Source organism: Gigantopelta aegis, chromosome 10 (assembly GCF_016097555.1).
Source record: "Gigantopelta aegis isolate Gae_Host chromosome 10, Gae_host_genome, whole genome shotgun sequence".
Classification (NCBI taxonomy): Eukaryota; Metazoa; Mollusca; class Gastropoda; order Neomphalida; family Peltospiridae; genus Gigantopelta; species Gigantopelta aegis.
Window position 1 is genome coordinate 54,727,279 of NC_054708.1, and position 21,778 is coordinate 54,749,056.

The following is a 21,778-nucleotide window of genomic DNA, read 5'->3' on the forward strand; positions in this document are numbered from 1 at the left end:
CTTTATACTTGGATACGACACATTTTCCACACAATAATAATGTGCAAACGTTCATAATATTATGAAACCCCTAAATGTAATTTTTCAGATATTTTCTATAATATTAGAATAGAAAACCAAAACGTCTATGTTTTCAAACAATGTAGACACAAATTAATGTCTTTACAAGCATCGAAGTTAGAGGCAAAATTCTAAACAAAAATTTATTATCTCAAATAGGGAATTGTATTTTTGTTTAATGTATTTTAAATAGTTGAAAGGAAAAAAATAATAATGTACGTGTAGGTCTAAATCTATACGATAACATCAGTTTTTGGAAGATTTTATATATGTACCTACAGGCACAAATCTAAAAAAAATATCAATGTAATGGGGATTGATTGGTTAATATATGTTTGGATTTGTAGGTGATAATAATATTGACGCCCTGAAGCTAAAATAGAGGATTGATATTTTTTAATCTTTTTACAATAAATGATTTTCATAGAATAGAAATACAGAAACATTAAATCAAAGACTAATTAAAATAAAAATTTGTACGATGTATGTTCTTATTGCTGTTTCTCGAATTACTTCACGAAATTTAATATTAACCACAATGCTGATTTCAAAATTTGATTAATGATTTCCAGTGTTTACAAGGGCAGTGCTTGATGAACACTGGAATTGTTATCTGTATTGGTATTGGTACATGTTGCCATGGTTTTATAGGTACATGTTTATAATCGCATTAACTACAATCATTGGTGCACTGTCTATCATGCAGATGCTCATCGGTTGCTACTTGAAATCCTTCTTGAATTTCTATGTTGTAATTTTATGGTCACAAAAAATAAGGCCCAAAATTGACAAACTGTAATATATAGTACAATCAGGTACAATCCTTGAGTTGAATATATAGAACAACCAAAGACCAAGCACGGGGAATCTGATTCCAGAATAGCAGGGTCGAATGTAGAATGGCCAAAGACCAAGCACGGGGAATCTGATTCCAGAATAGCAGGGCTCCAACTGAGTTGAATGTAGAATAACCAAAGACCAAGCACGGGGAATCTGATTCCAGAATAGTAGGGCTCGAATTTTAAGAATTTTGAAATGTTTTTGCCATAGGTAAAATGCTCAATGATGGAAATGTTTAGTATGCCTACAGTAATTTTAAACTGGTAACTTTTGCAACAAATATAAAAACTAAAAATAGTCCTTTCAACCGACGTTAATAATTTGCATCAGTCGGCACAAATCTCCCATAGGTGAAGCACCTGACTGACAGCAAATCATATTGCAACTGCGGCAATTGCCGCCAGTGCCATCGTTAAGTCCAAACCCTGGAATAGTAGTTCATGCAAAACTATTTGACTAAATATTGCTGTACATATTAATAAGACACTGATATCCAAATATTACAACTTACTGAGCTGAAGGTGAAAGAGATCCATAGTCTCGTGAAATAAGTTTGATTGTCACTCGCTAACGCTCATGACAGTTGGAAGTTATTTCACTTGGACATAAACATGATACGAAATGGAAGCTTGATTGTCACTCGCTAATGCTCATGACAGGTGGAAGTTATTTCACTTGGACATAAACATGATACGAAATGGAAGCTTGATTGTCACTCGCTAAAGCTTATGACAGTTGGAAGTTATTTCACTTGGACATAAACATGATATGAAATGGAAGCTTGATTGTCACTCGCTAAAGCTCATGACAGTTATTATTTCACTTGGACATAAACATGATACGAAACGGAAGCTTGTTTAATTACCTATAATTACTAGTGAAAAAATGTAACTGGTTTCCTTTCTGAGACCATTTGTCAGAATTTCCAAATGTTTGACATCCAACAGCCGATGATTTATAAATCAATGTGCTCTGGTGGTGTCATTAAACAAAACAAACTTTAACTTTAATTCTATTTGCTGAGTAATCTACTACCTATAACTTGCTTTTTTACTTGCGGAAGACATTGCATTTAATATGTAATTAAGGACTCTTAGTTGGAAACATCTTAACAACGGCACAAAATCCAGGATCTCCTCGGTATCTATCAGATTTTAGCATATCCAGCGTGTTTCTCGTTCCTCGGTATCTATCAGATTTTAGCATATCCAGTGTGTTTCTCGTTCCTCGGTATCTGTCGGATTTTAGCATATCCAGCGTGTTTCTCGTTGCTCGGTATCTATTGGATTTTAGCATATTCAGCATGTTTCTCATTCCTCGGTATGTCGGATTTTAGCATATCCATCGTGTTTCTCATTCCTCGGTATCTGTTGGATTTTAGCATATCCAGCGTGTTTCTCGTTCCTCGGTATCTATCAGATTTTAGCATATCCAGCGTGTTTCTCGTTCCTCGGTATCTGTCGGATTTTAGCATATCCAGCGTGTTTCTCGTTGCTCGGTATCTATTGGATTTTAGCATATTCAGCGTGTTTCTCATTCCTCGGTATGTCGGATTTTAGCATATCCATCGTGTTTCTCGTTCCTCGGTATCTGTTGGATTTTAGCATATTCAGTGTGTTTCTCATTGTCCTGGTCTTTGTTGAAACCTGAAATTAATTCATGAGAAACAATAAAGGTATGTATTTATACGTGATACCTCATTAACTGGGTGAATGTAGGCTAGCCATTAGATATGAGATTGATTGGCACTGGGTTCGCATCCCAGTACGGGTAGGTGTAAGGTTAAAGTCACTATACACCAATGTTTCACTCAGCAACCACCAGTGCTCAATTTTAAGGATTTTCGTCGCTTGCCCAGAGGGCAAGTATGGGTTCACATTGAGGTTGCCCCTCCAAAAATTTGTTTGCCCTGATTTCATCCGTGTTTTGAAAATACAGTTATATTTATATTCCAATAAAACAGCAACCAACAGGTTGGGAATTAATATGTTGTCAATGTAAAATGTAATATGTACTGTCTGACAATAAAATACATTACTTTTTAATAATGTTTTTAAATGTTTGTAGTTACACATGTACACACAGGGCCTAATTGCTTAAGATTGTTGTGATTTGGCAACACATCAGCTATTTTCCAATCGAACGCACTGGAATGTTTCCTATTCGGAATACTTCAACCGATTACGATTTTCCCCGATGTCTCACAGAATTGGCCGGAGTGTTCCAAGTGGCAAACAAACCCACGTGATTTCGACTGATTGACCGAAGCTTTAGATAACAACAGTTTAAAAGCGATTGTGGGCAAGGAAACTGCACATTATTATGGGACATAACTCGCCGTTTGGTGTAAAAAACAGTCAGTCGTCCAACGGGCATTTAGTATCATAGAATTAAGTTGCCTGACTTAATATTAGGTTGTCACAGACGACCATAACAATTGAGTGCTGAACCACTAACAACTATCAAGTAAGCTCTGTCCAAGTCAGATAGCCCAAATAGTCGAGGTGTGTGCTTGAATCTTAATTGGATATGAGCACGAAAGTAAGTTAAAATTAAAATTAATAATTCCATAAATCATTATTGTTTGTTAACGTTTTCTTTAGGGATATTTCAGGATTAAATTAGTTCCATTGGAGTTGGTTATTAAGCCACCTGGACTGCATCAGGTTGTTCTAAATACTCGTTGGGTACGACTTGATGCTTCAGACAGCAAGGATCCAAACACTGATGATAATTCAGGTCTCAGGTGTGTACACGTTGCAGAATGAACAGAAAAGGTGAAAACCTTTGCTTCCACAATTAAAACATAATAGGTTTACACATTGTAATTATTTAAGTATGTTGTCCTAAGGCATATTGCATGTTTCAGGAATTATAAAATATTATTGTGCAAGTTTATTTACAATAGTCAAATCTGTTCAGTATAACTGCACACATATAAGCCTTCCTAGTGTTTAATATTCTAGGTACCCCTCATATCTTTAGTATTGTGAGTTCATAGTTAGAGATTCATTTTAAAACACTTACTCCATAATGTTGATCATTAATGTCATTAATGTCAGCCCAGCCAATGTTCAGGGACTGCAGCTTGTTTGGTGCCATTAAGCTTCTAATAATGATATAAAATTAACAACCTGACTGTTGTAAAGATCATTTATTAATGACAACAATTAAACAATATATTTTATAATGCAGTCCGGTACAGAAATCCATATACATACAGAATTATCAGTTGATGGCAGCAAAGATAGTGTACAAATATTGGCAGTGTTGCCATGTCTACAACGTTCAAACTGACAGTACCCTCTTCCCCACTTTCATATACACTTCATGGCAGCAAAGATAGTGTACAAATATTGGCAATGTTGCCATGTCTACAACATTCAAACTGACAGTATGTACCCTCTTCCCCACTTTCATATACACTTCATGGCAGCAAAGATAGTGTTCAAATATTGGCAATGTTGCCATGTCTACAACATTCAAACTGACAGTACCCTCTTCCCCACTTTCATATACACTTCATGGCAGCAAAGATAGTGTTCAAATATTGGCAATGTTGTCATGTCTACAACGTTCAAACTGACAGTACCCTCTTCCCCACTTTCATATACACTTCATGGCAGCAAAGATAGTGTACAAATATTGGCAATGTTGTCATGTCTACAACGTTCAAACTGACAGTACCCTCTTCCCCACTTTCATATACACTTCATGGCAGCAAAGATAGTGTTCAAATATTGGCAATGTTGCCATGTCTACAACATTCAAACTGACAGTACCCTCTTCCCCACTTTCATATACACTTCATGGCAGCAAAGATAGTGTACAAATATTGGCAATGTTGTCATGTCTACAACGTTCAAACTGACAGTACCCTCTTCCCCACTTTCAAATACACTTCATGGGCATTATACATAAAAAAAGTTTGTTGTTTCTAAAACACTTTTACTTTTAATTTTGTTAAATAATTGATTTGAGGATTTTTTAAGTATGTATGTATGTATGTATGTATGTATGTATAAATGAATGTATGTGTGTGTGTGTATTTATATATATATATATATATATATATATATATATATACAGTCAAACTTCGATAACTCGATCTTGAAGAGGGCGAGAAAATAGTTCGAGTTTCAGGGAGTTCGAATTTTCGAAATTAATATATTAGAGTTCAAATTTGAAACTGCATTGCAGCTGGTTGCAGCACTGCAGCTGGTTTATTTCGCTTAATATTGTAAGAAGCGTGCGTTTTGCTGCCTACCTATGAACTCTAAAAACTATGCATCCCCAGTTGAAAGGCGAAATCGGTCACCTCACCCCACACCACCCCATCTCATCCCACCCAAGCTGTTGGCATCTTCGACGCCTGTCATACATTCATTTTGCGTATATAGTAAAAGTAAGTAAATAAAACAAAAAGGATCACCCAGATGAATTTGAAATATATGCTTGGGTATATAGGCTACATGTATTTATTGACAGGAAAAAATAAACGGAAAAAGAAGGCATTAACATACATCTATAAATAACAAAAAGTAACGTTGACGTATTTTATAGATGTCAAAACATGGCGGAACATAATTAACAAATAAAACACTGAACACTATAAGTACATTGTGTACATTTGTTTTACACAACATTATTTACGCTTCGCACCTCTACTTTCTTACTCCAGTCTGGTCATCCACCCTCCATTTCTGGGTCCTATGTTTGGATGACAAGAAAGTAGAACTTTTTAAAACCGATCTGGCAAACCCCACATTACCTGGTACTTCTTGAGATTGCTCGATCATAACTAAATGACTGGTAATTGATAAACATTAACTGATCATAAATAGAAAAGCTAAAGTTTGACACGATTCACGCCTTTGAGAGCAAAAACAAACAGTGCAAACAATTATTACAAATGCTCTTTGAAGTTAACCGGACTGTGTCTGTAATTAAGTATTATGTAGCGAGACTCTCCACCATGGACGAACACCGACTACCAAACATTGGATCATTTTGTTCCACTTAGTCGGCGATCTGTTATTCTGTAATTATCACCCTAATCGTCGACAGCCAAGACCACCTGAGACAGGCACGCTTTGCTTGTTTGGTATGATTGACAATATATTCGTCTTTAAAATACTATCGGCAACAACAGTTTGATCAATCCACACGCGTTGAGTTTTAGAGGTGCATACTCTATTATATCTTTATGGCGGGACCAAAGAATTAGGTCGAGTGATCGAGATTATCAAGTTTTCGAAGTTTGAGTTTTCGAAGGTCGTAGTTTGTATAGCAACTCGGCCAGGACCGTCGCTTCAGATCGAGAGATCGACATTTTCGAGACATCAACGGTGGAGTGATCAAAGTTTGACTGTATATATATATATATGTATGTATGTATGTATGTATACTACTCAAAAGAATTTAAGGGTAAAAAATTTATAACCAAATAAGTTTCAGAGTGTATTAGATTGATGATGTAAGCTACACCAACATTTTTATTTATTGTTCCACATTTACAAAAAACACACAAATAAACGTCACTGTATACAAGAAAGTGACATGACATGCTGTCAAAGTTGAAGGTTGTCAAACATGGATTTTACACATTAGAACATTCGTTTAATAGTGTGTGAATCCACCCCTGGCGCGAATACACTCGACACATCGTTGCCTCATGCTGTTGATCAGACGTCTGAAGAACTCTTGGGGAATGGCCTGCCACTCTGCCATAAGAAGTTGACCCAGATCATGAAGGTTGGCCGGAGGGGCATGGTTATCCCTAACTCTCCTGCCTAATTCGTCCCAGGCGTGCTCTATTGGGGCCAAGTCAGGTGAATATGCTGGCCAATCCATACTGGCGATACCTTGTTGTCTGAGAAAGTCCGTTACCACCCTGGCGCAGTGGGGTCTGGCATTGTCATCCTGCAGAACTGCCCCGCCGCCAATCTGCTGAAGGCCTGGGAGAACCAACGGCCGGATAATCTCATTCAGATAGCGGATTCCATTCAGATTGCCATCCACCACATAGAGGGGCGTCCTGTGGTGGATAGAGATGCCGCCCCACACCATGACGCTGCCACCACCGAACCGGTGACGTTGTCTAACGTTAATGTCAGCGAAGCGCTCCCCAGGACGTCTGTAGACACGAACCCGACCGTCGTTGAACTGGAGACTAAACCTGGACTCATCAGTGAACATCACTCGACCCCACTGAACACGTTGCCACTGCAGATGAAGTGTGCACCAGTGACGTCTGGCCGTTCTGTGACATGGTAGGAGTGGTGGTCGAACAGCCTGGCGACGGCAGCGTAGATTATTGGCTCTCAGACGATTGCGTATGGTTTGATCAGACACTCGAGTTCCAGTCGCAGTCCGCAGATTGTCACGTAATCGGCGTGCAGTGGTTGTGCATTTACGTAGAGCCATATTGGTGATGTAGCGGTCCTCTCTATTTGTAGTGCTTCGGGGTCTTCCCGAACGTGGACGATTTCGAACAGAATTCGTTGCTTGGTACCGTTGCCACAGTCGGCCAACGACACTCCTGACACCAAGTCTCAGAGCAACATTTCTTTGCGTATTGCCATCCTGAAGCCAAGCAATAGCCCTTCCTCAATCTTCGATAGTCAGTTGAAGTCGTACCATTATCGAATTTGGAGTGTGCACCGTACACGAACGCAAGCTCCAATTATACGGAAATTCAGCATTGGGAACATGGAATACACGTGCAAAGCGTGCAAATGAAGCGCTTTGTGAAAAAGCAGGTTATGGGCACTTAGCAGACCTTTCGCTTTCGCCCTAATTTACGTGCAAATGTAAGTATGTTTTCGCCATTAGAACTAGTCGACAGTGAATGTTAATTCATTTATGGGTTGCTTAGACCCACTTTCGTCAAAATGGAACAATACCATGTGTGACATTATGGTCTAGCTAATATAATTGACATTCAGAAAATAATGTTGAAAATATCGTCTGACCCTTAAATTCTTTTGAGTAGTATATGTATGTATGTATATGTCTGTGTGTGTGTACAAACATACATACATACATACATACATATACATATATATACTGAACAAAATAAGAAACTTCCGCTAACTTTGCTTGAACATAACTTGATGAAAACAAACCGGGGGAATAATTGTTCCATGATGCATCGTTTGGTGCAAAAATCATGGCCATAGGTTAACAGAAACTGGGAGAAATTTTGACCAAGTGTGGTAGGGGTTAAAAATAAAAACACCCACTTAATAACTGGTATGACCACCTCTTGAATTGACCACTGCAGTGCATGGCAGGCGCATAGAATTGACTAAAGTGTTGATTTCTGGCTGTGGAATATTGTTCCATTCCTGAATGAGCGCTTGACGAAGTTCGTTGACGTTAGCGGGTGGGTTGGGACAACGCCTCAATCGTCTGTCCAGACTATCCCAGGCATGCTCGATGGGGTTGAGATCAGGACTTTTAGTGGGCCAGTCATCAATGAAATCAATGTTATTTGTCCTAAGAACATTTACAGTGTCTCTAGCTGTATGAGAGGTGGCATTATCATGCTGAAAAATCGAGATGTTGGCGTTGTTATGGAACAGAGGAATGACGTGATGAGCGAGAATGTCATCGCGGTAACGTTGAGCATTTAAATTGCCATTAATGACGACTAGTGGTGAACAATAACCATGGGCAATGGCTGCCCAGACCATGGCAGAACCCCCAGAACACAACAGTCAGCATAGCGTTCATTTCTCCAACGGTAGACGCGCACCCTGCCATCACCACGTAAAGAAAATCGGGATTCATCCGAAAAAAGAACGGTATTCCAGCGTCGCCGTATCCAACGAGTGTGTACACGTGCCCAATTAAGACAATTTAGACGATGAAAACGCATCCAATGTAAGGACGTCGTGCATGTAAACCGTTCTCCCGCAGACGATTACGAACAGTTTGCCCACTGATTCGGTTATTGTGAAGCCCAGGTGTGTTAGCAGCAGTAGCAGTGGCAGTTTGGAATCGATTGCGCAAATGCGTGTTCATGATATAGCTGTCTTGACCACGTGTTGTAACACGCGGACGTCCACAAGGTGGCAAGTCGTTGGTGCTTCCTGTCGTTCGAAAAGATTTCGTATCGCTTGACTAGAACTCCCAACATGCCTTGCAACGTCTTCTGTCAACATGCCAGCATCAAGCATGCCAATCGCCCGTTCGCGTAAATTATTGGGTATTCTTGGCATACTAAAAATGCTACAATGTAAAAAACGTTAATTTTTTTACAAATTTTGAAGCATTTTCGTTCACTTGACAACAATGTCAGTAAGACAAGTAAAAAATTTGACCGAATACTACACGGGACATGTTGAACCATGCATGCATGTGCAAATTGAATTTCACGTTGTCGACGATTAACAGTAAAAATAATCGATAAAATTCATGAATCCTGATAATACAGCTCAAGGCTAATACTACCTATATAATTTCATTACACAATGAATTCTTTAACACAACAAATACTATATGTACAAATCGGAAGTTTCTTTTTTTGTTCAGTATATATGTCTGTGTGTATATACACATGCACGCACGCACACATGCACACACACGCACGCACATACATACATATATATATGTATACACACACATAGATAGATAGATAGATAGATAGATATAGATATATATATACACACACACACACATATATATGTGTATGTATATATATATATATATGTATGTATGTATGTATGTATGTATGTTCTTCATAGCATGGAATTGCCCAGATGTCTGTTTTGATTGGATTAGAGAGGGGTTTTGAAAATTTTCAAAAAAGATAAATATATTTATGAATTGAATTTTAAAATTATTTTTAAAAATGAACATTTAAAAGTGTTATCGTTTCCTAAAGTTTTAATTGGATATTTCCCAAATTTGGTATTATGATTCTGAGGCAGTCTGCACAAACTAATAAGGAGATATTTTAGAAGTTTAGACATTTTTAATTTCTATAAAAGTTGCGTTTTCCCCATCGCTTGCCAAAATACCCCTCTACATCTCAAGCTAAGTCACGTGAACCCGTGATGCGCTATGCGGCATACTATGAAAGCATTATACCCCTCAACATCTCGAGCTAAGTCACGTGAACCCGTGATGCACTATGTAGCATACTATGAAAGCATTATACCCCTCGACATCTCGAGCTAAGTCACGTGAACCCATGTTGTGCTATGCGACATACTATGAAAGCGTTATTGTGCACAGCCTTTTAGACCTGACCTGATCTGACCTTTTCACATATTTGGAACGTATTTTTGTAAATGCGAAAATTTTATTCCAGTGAATTTAATTGCATGGATGAAATATTCTTTTGGATATAGTTTTCAAATGTACATCTTTTCCGCATTTTTTAAATTATAGTAAACGGTATATATATTTATTTATTTAAAAAAAAAAAATTGTTGGGGGTGGGGGTGTATTTTTATTTAAACTGAAAAGGAAAACACAGAAAAATGTAAACAAAACGAAAGTTTTAACACCTTACTTGACATTCAGTCCAGTTCACAATCATTTTGGATACAAGTGCCGGGCTGCCTACATCTACATGTATGCACAATTTTAAAATGTTTATTTACTACAGACATAAAAAAAACAATTTGTAGTGTATCATAGATTATGCACTGCTTCATTGGTGAGATACACATTTTGTTAAGTATGACAGCACTGTAGTCATTTGGCTCGCCAGATCATCGTTGTATTCCCACTCAAATTGATAGGGAAGTACCCCTAACAGATTGTATGCTTCTTTGTCTCCAATTGAGGTACCATTAGAATAGGTTGACAAATGTCCAAACTAGCATTCATTAACAATCAGCTTTTTTTTCTTCTCTTTTTTTTAAAATCATTATCTGCAGTTGATCTACTAACTGCATGAGTGGAATCTGCCGCATGCTATGTCACAGGTCTGATGCGATACAAATCAACTGGATCAGTGTGTTTTGCCCAAGCCTTTTACAAAAAGTCACTTTATTAATAATTGGGATGGATTTTTTTTTTTTTAATAATGTAATCTTTATGGATTTTTTATATATACTGTGTATTAATAATGTGCCATGATTGAAAATATTAAAGTGTATCTTTATTAAATTGTATTGTAATAAAAATCTCCAATCTGTTATATTTATTGTGTATATAGCAAAAAATAATGGTGCAAAGGGTGACTGTCATTGGGAAAATTTAAATTAAATAGCCGATGTACATGTATCTTGGCTGATATAGGTCTTTTGTTTCCCATTTCAGTTATGAGTGGAAGTGTAAGCCAGTAAACTCATCTCAAAACGTGTGTCAATTTGGGTCACGACAGAATATGTTTCCACACAATGGTATTTAACATTGTTATATTTTGTTATTTGCTACAGCTTGTAAATAGGAATTGTTTTTAATTTGTTTTATTTTTATTTTTAGTGACAAATCATCTAGTCACTATATCAAATTGTATCACCAAGGAAAATGCCATGTTTATATGATCTACACCCAAAACACTAGAAGTCCAGAGTACAAGGTTATACCAGACATAATCTATATACAAGGATTGTTACATTTGTAAACCATAATCTTTATATTCAGCATGTAGCTTTTACATGTAGTTATAATACAACACAATGCCCAATGTTTTCCCCAAGAACCACAATGAACATTTGTAGGGTTTATATATGGCTAGACAATATTAACAGTAACTGGAAGACTAGGGGGAAAAAAATAACGAGTTGAAATGTACTCATATATATATGTATACTCTGTCAAAAAAGAAACTCTTTGTGGTATAATTTTGTTATTTATGATTGTATCACAGTACAATTTGACATGAGTATGTGACAATGTTCTTGCTATGGACTGACGGCAGTGGAGGCGTTTTCGTCACCAAACAGCATCGCATAAGGGTGCTGAAATCAGTACCTTGTCAGTGGGTATGGCAACCAGACTCACCAGGAGGTATGGGGGACCTCCCCCCAAAAGAAAATGTGTTAAGTTTGGGGTTAGGGCTAAGAAAATCATACAGTAATGATAAGAGAAATATAATTTTGTCAAAAAGTTAACATAAAAAAATATAATCTGCCAAAATATTTAGGTATGGCACCATACCCGTTTTACCCTCTGGCAGAAACCCTGCTTGTGTGGCCACCAGCAGCATCAATCACTGTACGACATCTCCTTGGCATAGACTGAATGAGTCTCTGAATCTGGGCACGTGGAATCCTAGCCCATTCTTCCTGCAGTGCATGTGACAGTTGCGAAAGCATCTGGGGCAACGGGTCACGCTGGCGTACACATCTGTCCAGTTCATCCTATAAATGTTCAGTGGGGTTGAGATCTGTCAATCTTGATGGCCATGGCAGCACATTAATGTTCTCATTCTGTAGGAAATGTTAAACATGCCATATGCGACCTGGCATTGTCCTGCTGAAAGAGTTTTCTCTGTCAATCCAAAATGGGAAGCATGTGACGACGAAGAATTTCATCCCAGTAACGTACAGCTGTCAGGTTGCCTTGTACGAACACAAGTTCACTTCTGCCGGTGTATGAGTTAGCTCCCACATCATGACACTCCCTCCACCGAATCTGTCAACTTGGGTGATGCAGTTGTTGGCAAAACATTCATGGCGGCGTCTGTAAACACATCATCCATCACGTCGCTGTAGAAGTAAACGTGACTCATCGCTGAACCATACTCGCCACCAGTTTCCCAAGTTCCACCCCTGTACATTCGTTCACCAGCGAACACGTAAATGTTGATGTTGATGTCGCAGGACGGGGCCAACATACAGTCTCTTAGCCTGTAAATCAACTTCTCGAAGTCGGTTCCTAATGGTTTGTGCAGACACCCTTCTCAAACCAGGTATGCATCCAACAGTGTTCGTTGCTGTGGCAGTTCGATGATGCAAGTGCAGAACCCGGATGTAGCAATCTTGTGCTGCAGTTGTTATGCAAGGTCTTCCACTTCTGGGCCGGTCTTCAGCTGATTGAAACTGCTAGTACCTGTCCCAGAGACATGAAATTGTGTTCTGATGGACGTTCATGTGGCGTGCGACCACTGACTGTGATTCACCTAACTGGAGGTGGCCTATTGCAATGTTTCGATTCAGCAGACTTATGTCTTTGCATCTTGTAACTTGTCTACGTCGAAAAGGAAATGAGGCATCACTGCAAGCATTGCAACTTTAAATACTCATCACTACCCCAATCTTTTCCCCGAGTTTCACGTGCATTCGCCAAAATCTGACCATTTCACGCCGAGTTCCTGTGATTGTCGCACAACATGTGTTAAAATTTATTTTAGGGTTCATTTGGGCACGCTGTCCCATTCCAGGAACATGGTCATCCAGCAACATTGTACAAAAAAAACAATATTTTGTAAAATCAAACACTTTTCTTCTTTCCCTATCACCTATATGTTTCTTTTTTGACACAGTATGTATATATATATATATGTATATGTATATGTATATGTGTGTGTATATATATGCTGATATTTGTCTGACACGGGATATATTGCACTGTAGGCTATTTTAGCAAATAACATCACAGTTCCTGATGACAATTGACTATACAAGACCATGCAAGTATAGCTACCAAATATACTGTACACAAGACCATGCAAGTAACTACCAAATATACTGAACACAAGACCATGCAAGTAACTACCAAATGAACTGAACACAAGACCATGCAAGTAACTACCAAAAGAACTGAACATAAGACTATGTAAGTAACTACCAAATACACTGAACACAAGACCATGCAAATAGCTACCAAATACACTGAACATAAGACCATGCAAGTAGCTACCAAATACACTGAACACAAGACCATGCAACTAGCTACCAAATACACTGAACACAAGACCATGCAAGTAACTACCAAATACACTGAACACAAGACCATGCAAGTAACTACCAAATACACTCGACACAAGACCATGCAAGTAACTACCAAGTACACTGAACACTAGACCATGCAGGTAACTACATGTACAAAATACACTGAACACAAGACCATACAAGTAACTACCAAGTACACTGAACACAAGACCATGCAAGTAACTACCAAATACACTGAACACAAGACCATGCAAGTAGCTACCAAATACACTGAACACAAGACCATGCAAGTAACTACATGTACCAAATACACTGAACACAAGACCATGCAAGTAGCTACCAAATACACTGAACACAAGATCATGCAAGTAGCTACCAAATACACTGAACACAAGACCATGCAAGTAGCTACCAAATACACTGAACACAAGACCATGCAAGTAGCTACCAAATACACTGAACACAAGACCATGCAAGTAACTACCAAATACACTGAACACAAGATCATGCAAGTAGCTACCAAATACACTGAACACAAGATCATGCAAGTAGCTACCAAATACACTGAACAAGACCATGCAAGTAGCTACCTAATACACTGAACACAAGACCATGCAAGTAACTACCAAATACACTGAACACAAGATCATGCAAGTAGCTACCAAATACACTGAACAAGACCATGCAAGTAACTACCAAATATACTGAACAAGACCATGCAAGTAACTACCAAATACACTGAACACAAGACCATGCAAGTAGCTACGAAATACACTGAACAAGACCATGCAAGTAGCTACCAAATACACTGAACACAATATCATGCAAGTAGCTACCAAATACACTGAACAAAAGACCATGCAAGTAGCTACCTAATACACTGAACACAAGACCATGCAAGTAGCTACCTAATACACTGAACACAAGACCGTGCAAGTAACTACGAAATACACTGAACACAAGATCGTGCAAGTAACTACGAAATACACTGAACACAAGATCAGGCTAGTAACTACTGAATACTCTGAACACAAGATCATGCAAGTAGCTACCGAATACACTGAACTCAAGACCATGCAAGTAACTACCAAATACACTGAACACAAGACCATGTAACTACCAAATACACTGAAGACAACACTATGCAAGTAGCTACCAAATACACTGAACACAAGACCATGCAAGTAGCTACCAAATTTTTGGAACACAAGACCCTGCAAGTAACCAACAAATACATTGAACACAAGACCATGCAAGTAGCTACCAAATACACTGAACACAAGACCAAGTAGCTACATTGAACACAAGACCATGCAAGTAACCAACAAATACATTGAACACAAGACCATGCAAGTAGCTACCAAATACACTGAACACAAGACCATGCAAGTAGCTACCAAATTTTTGGAACACAAGACCCTGCAAGTAACCAACAAATACATTGAACACAAGACCATGCAAGTAGCTACCAAATACACTGAACACAAGACCATGCAAGTAGCTACCAAATACATTGAACACAAGACCATGCAAGTAACTACGAAATACACTGAACAAGACCATGCAAGTAGCTACCTAATACACTGAACACAAGACCATGCAAGTAGCTACCAAATACATTGAACACAAGACCCTGCAAGTAACCAACAAATACATTGAACACAAGACCATGCAAGTAGCTACCAAATACACTGAACACAAGACCATGCAAGTAGCTACCAAATACATTGAACACAAGACCATGCAAGTAGCTACCAAATACATTGAACACAAGACCCTGCAAGTAACCAACAAATACATTGAACACAAGACCATGTAAGTAGCTACCAAATACACTGAACACAAGACCATGCAAGTAGCTACCAAGTGCACTGAACACAAGACCAGGCAAGTAGCTACCAAATACACTGAACACAAGACCAGGCAAGTAGCTACCAAATACACTGAACACAAGATCGTGCAAGTAACTACGAAATACACTGAACACAAGATCGTGCAAGTAACTACTGAATACTCTGAACACAAGATCATGCAAGTAGCTACCGAATACACTGAACACAAGACCATGCAAGCAACTATTAAATACACTGAACACAAGACCATGCATAGTTAAATACACTGAACACAAGACCAAGCAAGGAACTACCAAATAGACTGAACACCAGATCATGCAAGTACCTACCAAATAGACTGAACACCAGACCATGCAAGTAACTACCAAATAGACTGAACACCAGACCATGCAAGTAACTACCTAATACACTGAGCACCAGACCATGCAAGTAACTACCAAATACACTGAACACAAGACCATGCAAGTAACTACCAAATACACTGAACACAAGACCATGCAAGTAGCTACTAAATACACTGAACACAAGACCATGCAAGTAACTACATGTACCAAATACACTGAACACAAGACCATGCAAGTAGCTACTAAATACGCTGAACACAAGACCATGCAAGTCACTACCAAATACGCTGAACACAAGACCATGCAAGTAACTACATGTACCAAATACTCTGAATACAAGACCATGCAAGTAGCTACCAAATACACTGAACACAAGATCATGCAAGTAGCTACCAAATACACTGAACACAAGACCATGCAAGTAGCTACCAAATACTCTGAACACAAGACCATGCAAGTAGCTACCAAATACACTGAACACAAGGCCATGCAAGTAACTACCAAATACACTGAACACAAGACCATGCAAGTAACTACCAAATACACTGAACACAAGACCAATCAAATAACTACCAAATACACTGAACACAAGACCATGCAGGTAACTACATGTACCAAATAGACTGAACACAAGATCATGCAGGTAACTACCAAATACACTGAACACAAGACCATGCAAGTAACTACCAAATACACTGAACACAAGACCATCCATAACCGTGTTACAGACCCTTGTGTAATTGTACATTGAATTATTTTGTTTCGGATGGTTAGAGAGATAAGTTAAATTGCTTACCAACCTGGTGGATGTGGGGTGGGGGCAGCTGTAAAATGGGACAATTATTTAGGATCAAACGGGACAAAATTAGGTTGAAAAGAAAACTGCGTATGGTAGGTTGGTTTTTTTTTTCATTCACCTTTACAGGTTGAGATAAATGTTCACCTACATGATACACACATGATACACATGTACATTAAAAAACCAAAAACAAATAAGGTCAGCCCAGTTTTATACCAGTAAGTACATTAGAGGTTAGGTTCCCAGAAACTTATGTCGTTTTTCAGCCTTTTATAAAGTTTATTGTAATTTTTAAGAAATGTGGGCTAGTGTTTTATTTTGGTGGGCTAGTGGAATTTAGCTTACATATGATTAGTGCCCCTATTAGGTGGGTATTGGTTTGAAATGTTTTGTAATTGGAATGCATTTTACACCCATTCAGCAGTTCTTTTACCTAAATATTACAAACACATATCCATTAATTTCCAAGATTTCTGGGTACGTAATTGTTCTGTTTGTAGTATCTGGCAGAAACCCTACATTTATTAATCATCACCTGCTTAATGTCCACGATAATTCTGAAATATCTTAGACGAAACCTGATATGTTTTTTAATCATCGCCTGCTTAATGTCCACTATAATTCTGAAATATCTTAGAAACCCGATACGTTTTTCAATTAGTAGTCAGGGATCTTTTATGTGCACTTCATGGAGTACTAGTTGGGACAAGAAAAAACCCAATCAATATTGGCCAGGGTTCAACTATGGTGCCGGGGTCTTTTGGATATGAAGTTGCTTGAGGTTTCACGGCCATGTGAGGGTAACACAATTACCTGAGGCCCTCAAAAATAACATTAGTAACAGAAAAGTCTGCTATTATAACCTTAGTAACAGAAAAGTCTGCTATTATAACCTTAGTAACACAAAAGTCTGCTATTATAACCTTAGTAACACAAAAGTCTGCTATTATAACCTTAGTAACACAAAAGTCTGCTATTATAACCTTAGTAAGAGAAAAGGTATGAGAACCTCAGAACTAAGAACAGTTCCTTCAATAAAGAACATATTTATGAAAAACGAATCACATTACTTTCATAAAAATTGTACCATCACCAATCACCGCCAACACTTGCATCCACTGTTAAGAGTACAGGTGTAGACCTCAAACATGTTCAGCCAATGGAATAGCATCCCATTTAATTTTTGTCACTGATGGGTTAATATTTTTTTTTTTTTTTTTTTTGCCAGATTAGTTAGAAATTCTGAATCATGTACACTGCAGCATTGGTAAGGGGATTGCTAAATGATAAAGACAAGCAAATATTGTTTTATTGGAGGGTCGCAAAATTTACAGCCAACTATTTGTGCAATATTAAAAACAAGAAAAAAGTGGACCTTAGCTTTAGCGGGAGGGTTCCGATCACTTAGTTATGTTAAACTCACCCAAAGGGACTTCATGTTACCTAAGATTTAAAATATTATCCCCTGAACAGTGGTACCAGATGATGAGATGAAATTGCCAGATAAAACAATGACCAAATGGCGTGTTATATTCTGTTTTGTCTGGAACGGGCATATGAAAGATGCCTTCCTGCTTCATTGATTGGATTAGGCTATTTGGCATCAGTAGGATTCCTCTCGGTCTGACTATCAACAAAATAACAACGAATTAGACACCAACTAGCCATACTTTAAATAGACTGTTGTTAAACAACTATTTCTTGTCTTTCAACAGGACCAATCCTGGAAATACCAGAGAACACATTGCCTGTACAGAAGATATTCAACTTCACATTTACGGTGAGCAAACCACGGATACCTAGTGGGACAGCATCAGTGATCATCTTCGTCACCAATGCAACCAAGCCAGAGGCCAACATAAAGTATGCTGGTTATTGTCTTCAATCAGTGTTACCATCCCAAACTTAACATAATTAAGAGATGAAAGACATCCACATTTACCACAAATTTAAATGGTGAAAATACCTAAATGTTAATAGCTACATTAGGGTATAAAACAAACTCAAAATGTTTCATATAATAATAATTATTATTATTAAAAAATATTGTAAGTTTTTTTAATACCCTAATACATGTGTACAGGCCTATATTTATGTCAGAGTTTGAGATAAACAAACATTTACATGTTTCCATAGGGAAACGATCAGGATCCATTTCTTGTTTTGAGATTTCTAGTTGGGTGGAAAAAAACCTGGTTAAAATTGATGACATAGTTACAAAAAAAGTAGTTTTACTTGATGTTTAAAAAATGTAGTTTAACTTGATGTTAAAAAAATGTAGGTTAACTTGATGTTAAAAATGAAGGTTAACTTGATGTTAAAACAATGGAGGTTAACTTGATGTTCAAGAAAATGGAGTTATACATGTTAGAGAGTTTACTGTAAAATATTTCTTAGTTTTTAAATATATATTTCTGCACCACTGCTCACTAAATTAATTGACCCCTCCGTATGATGAGTTAACCACGCCCCTCGAGACACATGATGCAAGGTTAGACAAACATTCAATAATGGCTGCCAATTCGCATAGGTCGATAGCAAAATCACCGATCTGCCGATTAAGTTTTCGCCTTAATGTATTTAGAAATATCGTTGTTTAATTAAAAAGCTGACAGGAGGAGACATTCAAGTGTTTCACTACAGGGTATATTTACAATGACAACGTGATTTAAATCGACGAAACCATTTTTACTTCAGTAAATCGAACTCGAAGCACAAGAAATGGGAAGTCAGTAAATCGAACTTGAAGCACAAGAACCCGGAAGTGACAAACGTCGAATGCAAGCAAAAGAAGATTTAAAACATCCTATGCTAATTTTTCTTGTCAGAACTGATAAATTAAAATGTCTTGTTTGTTTCTGTTTTCTTCTTTTCCATCTTAATTTTTGTTGTTGTTGTTGTTCGACTTTTATATTAATGGAATCCCGATATGCCGAGGAGCAAGAGTATAGAAGGTGTGGCGACTACCCAGCCTCAACCTGTTTAAAACCGTGGCATCTTTATTTTTTGGTTACGTTAAATGTTTTTGTTTTAAAAAAAAGGGGAAAAAAAGGGTGGGGGGGCCGTGAGCAGTAATATTAAAATACAAGGCGTGTGGGAATGCTATCAGTGTACCATAATTTTATGCACGAAAGGTTACAAAACTATAGCAGGATACAGTCACCTGTGCAAAAATTATGCAGGCAGTGGTTTAGATTGTGGGATTGCGAAGTTTATGGGGGTGTATTCTTACATAGCTACACTGCTTGAACCAGTTGATATACTGCACTTGCCCTATTTATGAAACCAAAGCCATACACGAAATTAAAAAAAAAAATAACAACTGGCATAGCCAGAGGGAGAGTTGGTGGGGATTACATCTTTGGGCCTCCAGTTATGTATACTAACATATTGGCCCGTCTTCGTTCTGACAAGACCTATTAGGGCTGTGTACGTTTGGGTGCCCGATCCCCTCTATAAAATCAGGCTGTCCAGCACACTCTTTTGAAAAAGTTGGACACAACTAGGAATGAAAATATAGAAAATGTTGGACAAAAGTAGGAAAACGTTGAACAAAAGTACAGAGTTAGACAAATCCGCTAGTGAGAAACGCTGCTTTCAACCCTCTTCCTTATCGCTCGATCGTGTTTTTTCTTTTTCTCTCGGCTGAAATTTTGTTTAATAAATATGATTGTGACGTTTGTCATCAAATAATATCAACAAGGCAATCAGTATATAATAATAATCCACTTGAACTAGGTCTGCAAACTGCAGTAACATGCTATCTCTACATCGCCACAGTTACAGCATGCATTGTTTACTTTTCCCTTTCAAGTTTCTGGCACAGGAAATAAATCTAATGACATGCATGTTTTGATTGGTTGGACACATCACGTGGTAGTTAATCTTGCACATGTATATGTTTTAGGCTAAGAACTTGAAAATCAGCAATCGCGACGACAGGTTAATCTCAATCAAGTAAACCCCAGTCATGCTTTGAATTTTAGTGTTTGTTTTATTTACCTATTGTTTTCTAATTTAACACTTCACTGACATGTGATTATCGGCAATCATTAAAACAATTTACTTTAATGGTAACCGCGCATGCAATGACTCTGCTTGGCCTATTATGTGTAGCGGTCTGGATAATGCATTACAGCTGCTGATACAAGATGATACCTTTTTTGTTCATCAATTAACAAAGGATTAGATGTTGCCGTTATATTCTATATGCCCTGTATTTGAGCAATTGACATCACCGTTCCTGGCGACATAAATAGTAGTGCCCTAAATGTATAACCCACTACCGAATACACTGAACCATCTATTACCATGTGTCACACTGTCGTACCCTCATTTAAATTTAATTATTTTGATAGTGGGTTTAGATACCAACCATGAGTTTGCTCAATTATTTTTCCCTGGGGGGAGGGCAAAAGCGAAAACGGAACAATGACGATGAATTACACTTGACAAAAAACCAAACATAGGCCTACAACACGACAAAAAACTGAAAGTTACAACATGATTTAAATGTTTGTTTTATTTTACTGTTATACTCGTAAATGTATAATGTTACAAAAAATATATAAAAATCCAGTTATAATTGATCAGGAATTTGGGCTAGTGCTTTATCTTGGTGGGCTAGTGGTTTTCACAAACCCACTAGCCCTGTGGCTAGTGACTTTTCAAAATATTTGTCATACTGTGAAGTAGGACTGAAACAGTACGTAGCAACATTATTCATGCTCATATTGAGAAAACACCTTTTTATGTAGTGCTCAATTTGTACATGCATTTTGTGTTCTATCAAAAATAATGTAAATCTTATGTAACGGTCACGTTATACAGTTATTTCAAATTACTGTACACTATATTAATCAATATACATATTTACTTCCATAGGAATGCTGATGCACAGTAAAACAGAGTTAATATGATTAATTTAAGTTTTCCATAATGTATTTTAGATTCTGATGTCATACATACACATTGTACATTATAATCATGTTAATCATTGGAAAATATGTTGGCTTGGAGGGTGTA

The 21,778-nt window shown here is 37.7% G+C and overlaps 1 protein-coding gene across 1 annotated transcript in view; it reads left to right on the plus strand.

Annotated features, from left to right (window-relative positions):
* LOC121383696 overlaps positions 1–21,778 on the plus strand; it is a 72,128-nt gene that overhangs the window by 41,878 nt on the left and 8,472 nt on the right. The window contains exons 8-10 of the mRNA XM_041513790.1: positions 3,504–3,646; positions 11,179–11,261; positions 18,469–18,616. Of these exons, the coding sequence (XP_041369724.1) occupies positions 3,504–3,646; positions 11,179–11,261; positions 18,469–18,616 (374 nt within the window). The remainder of the gene's footprint in view (positions 1–3,503; positions 3,647–11,178; positions 11,262–18,468; positions 18,617–21,778) is intronic.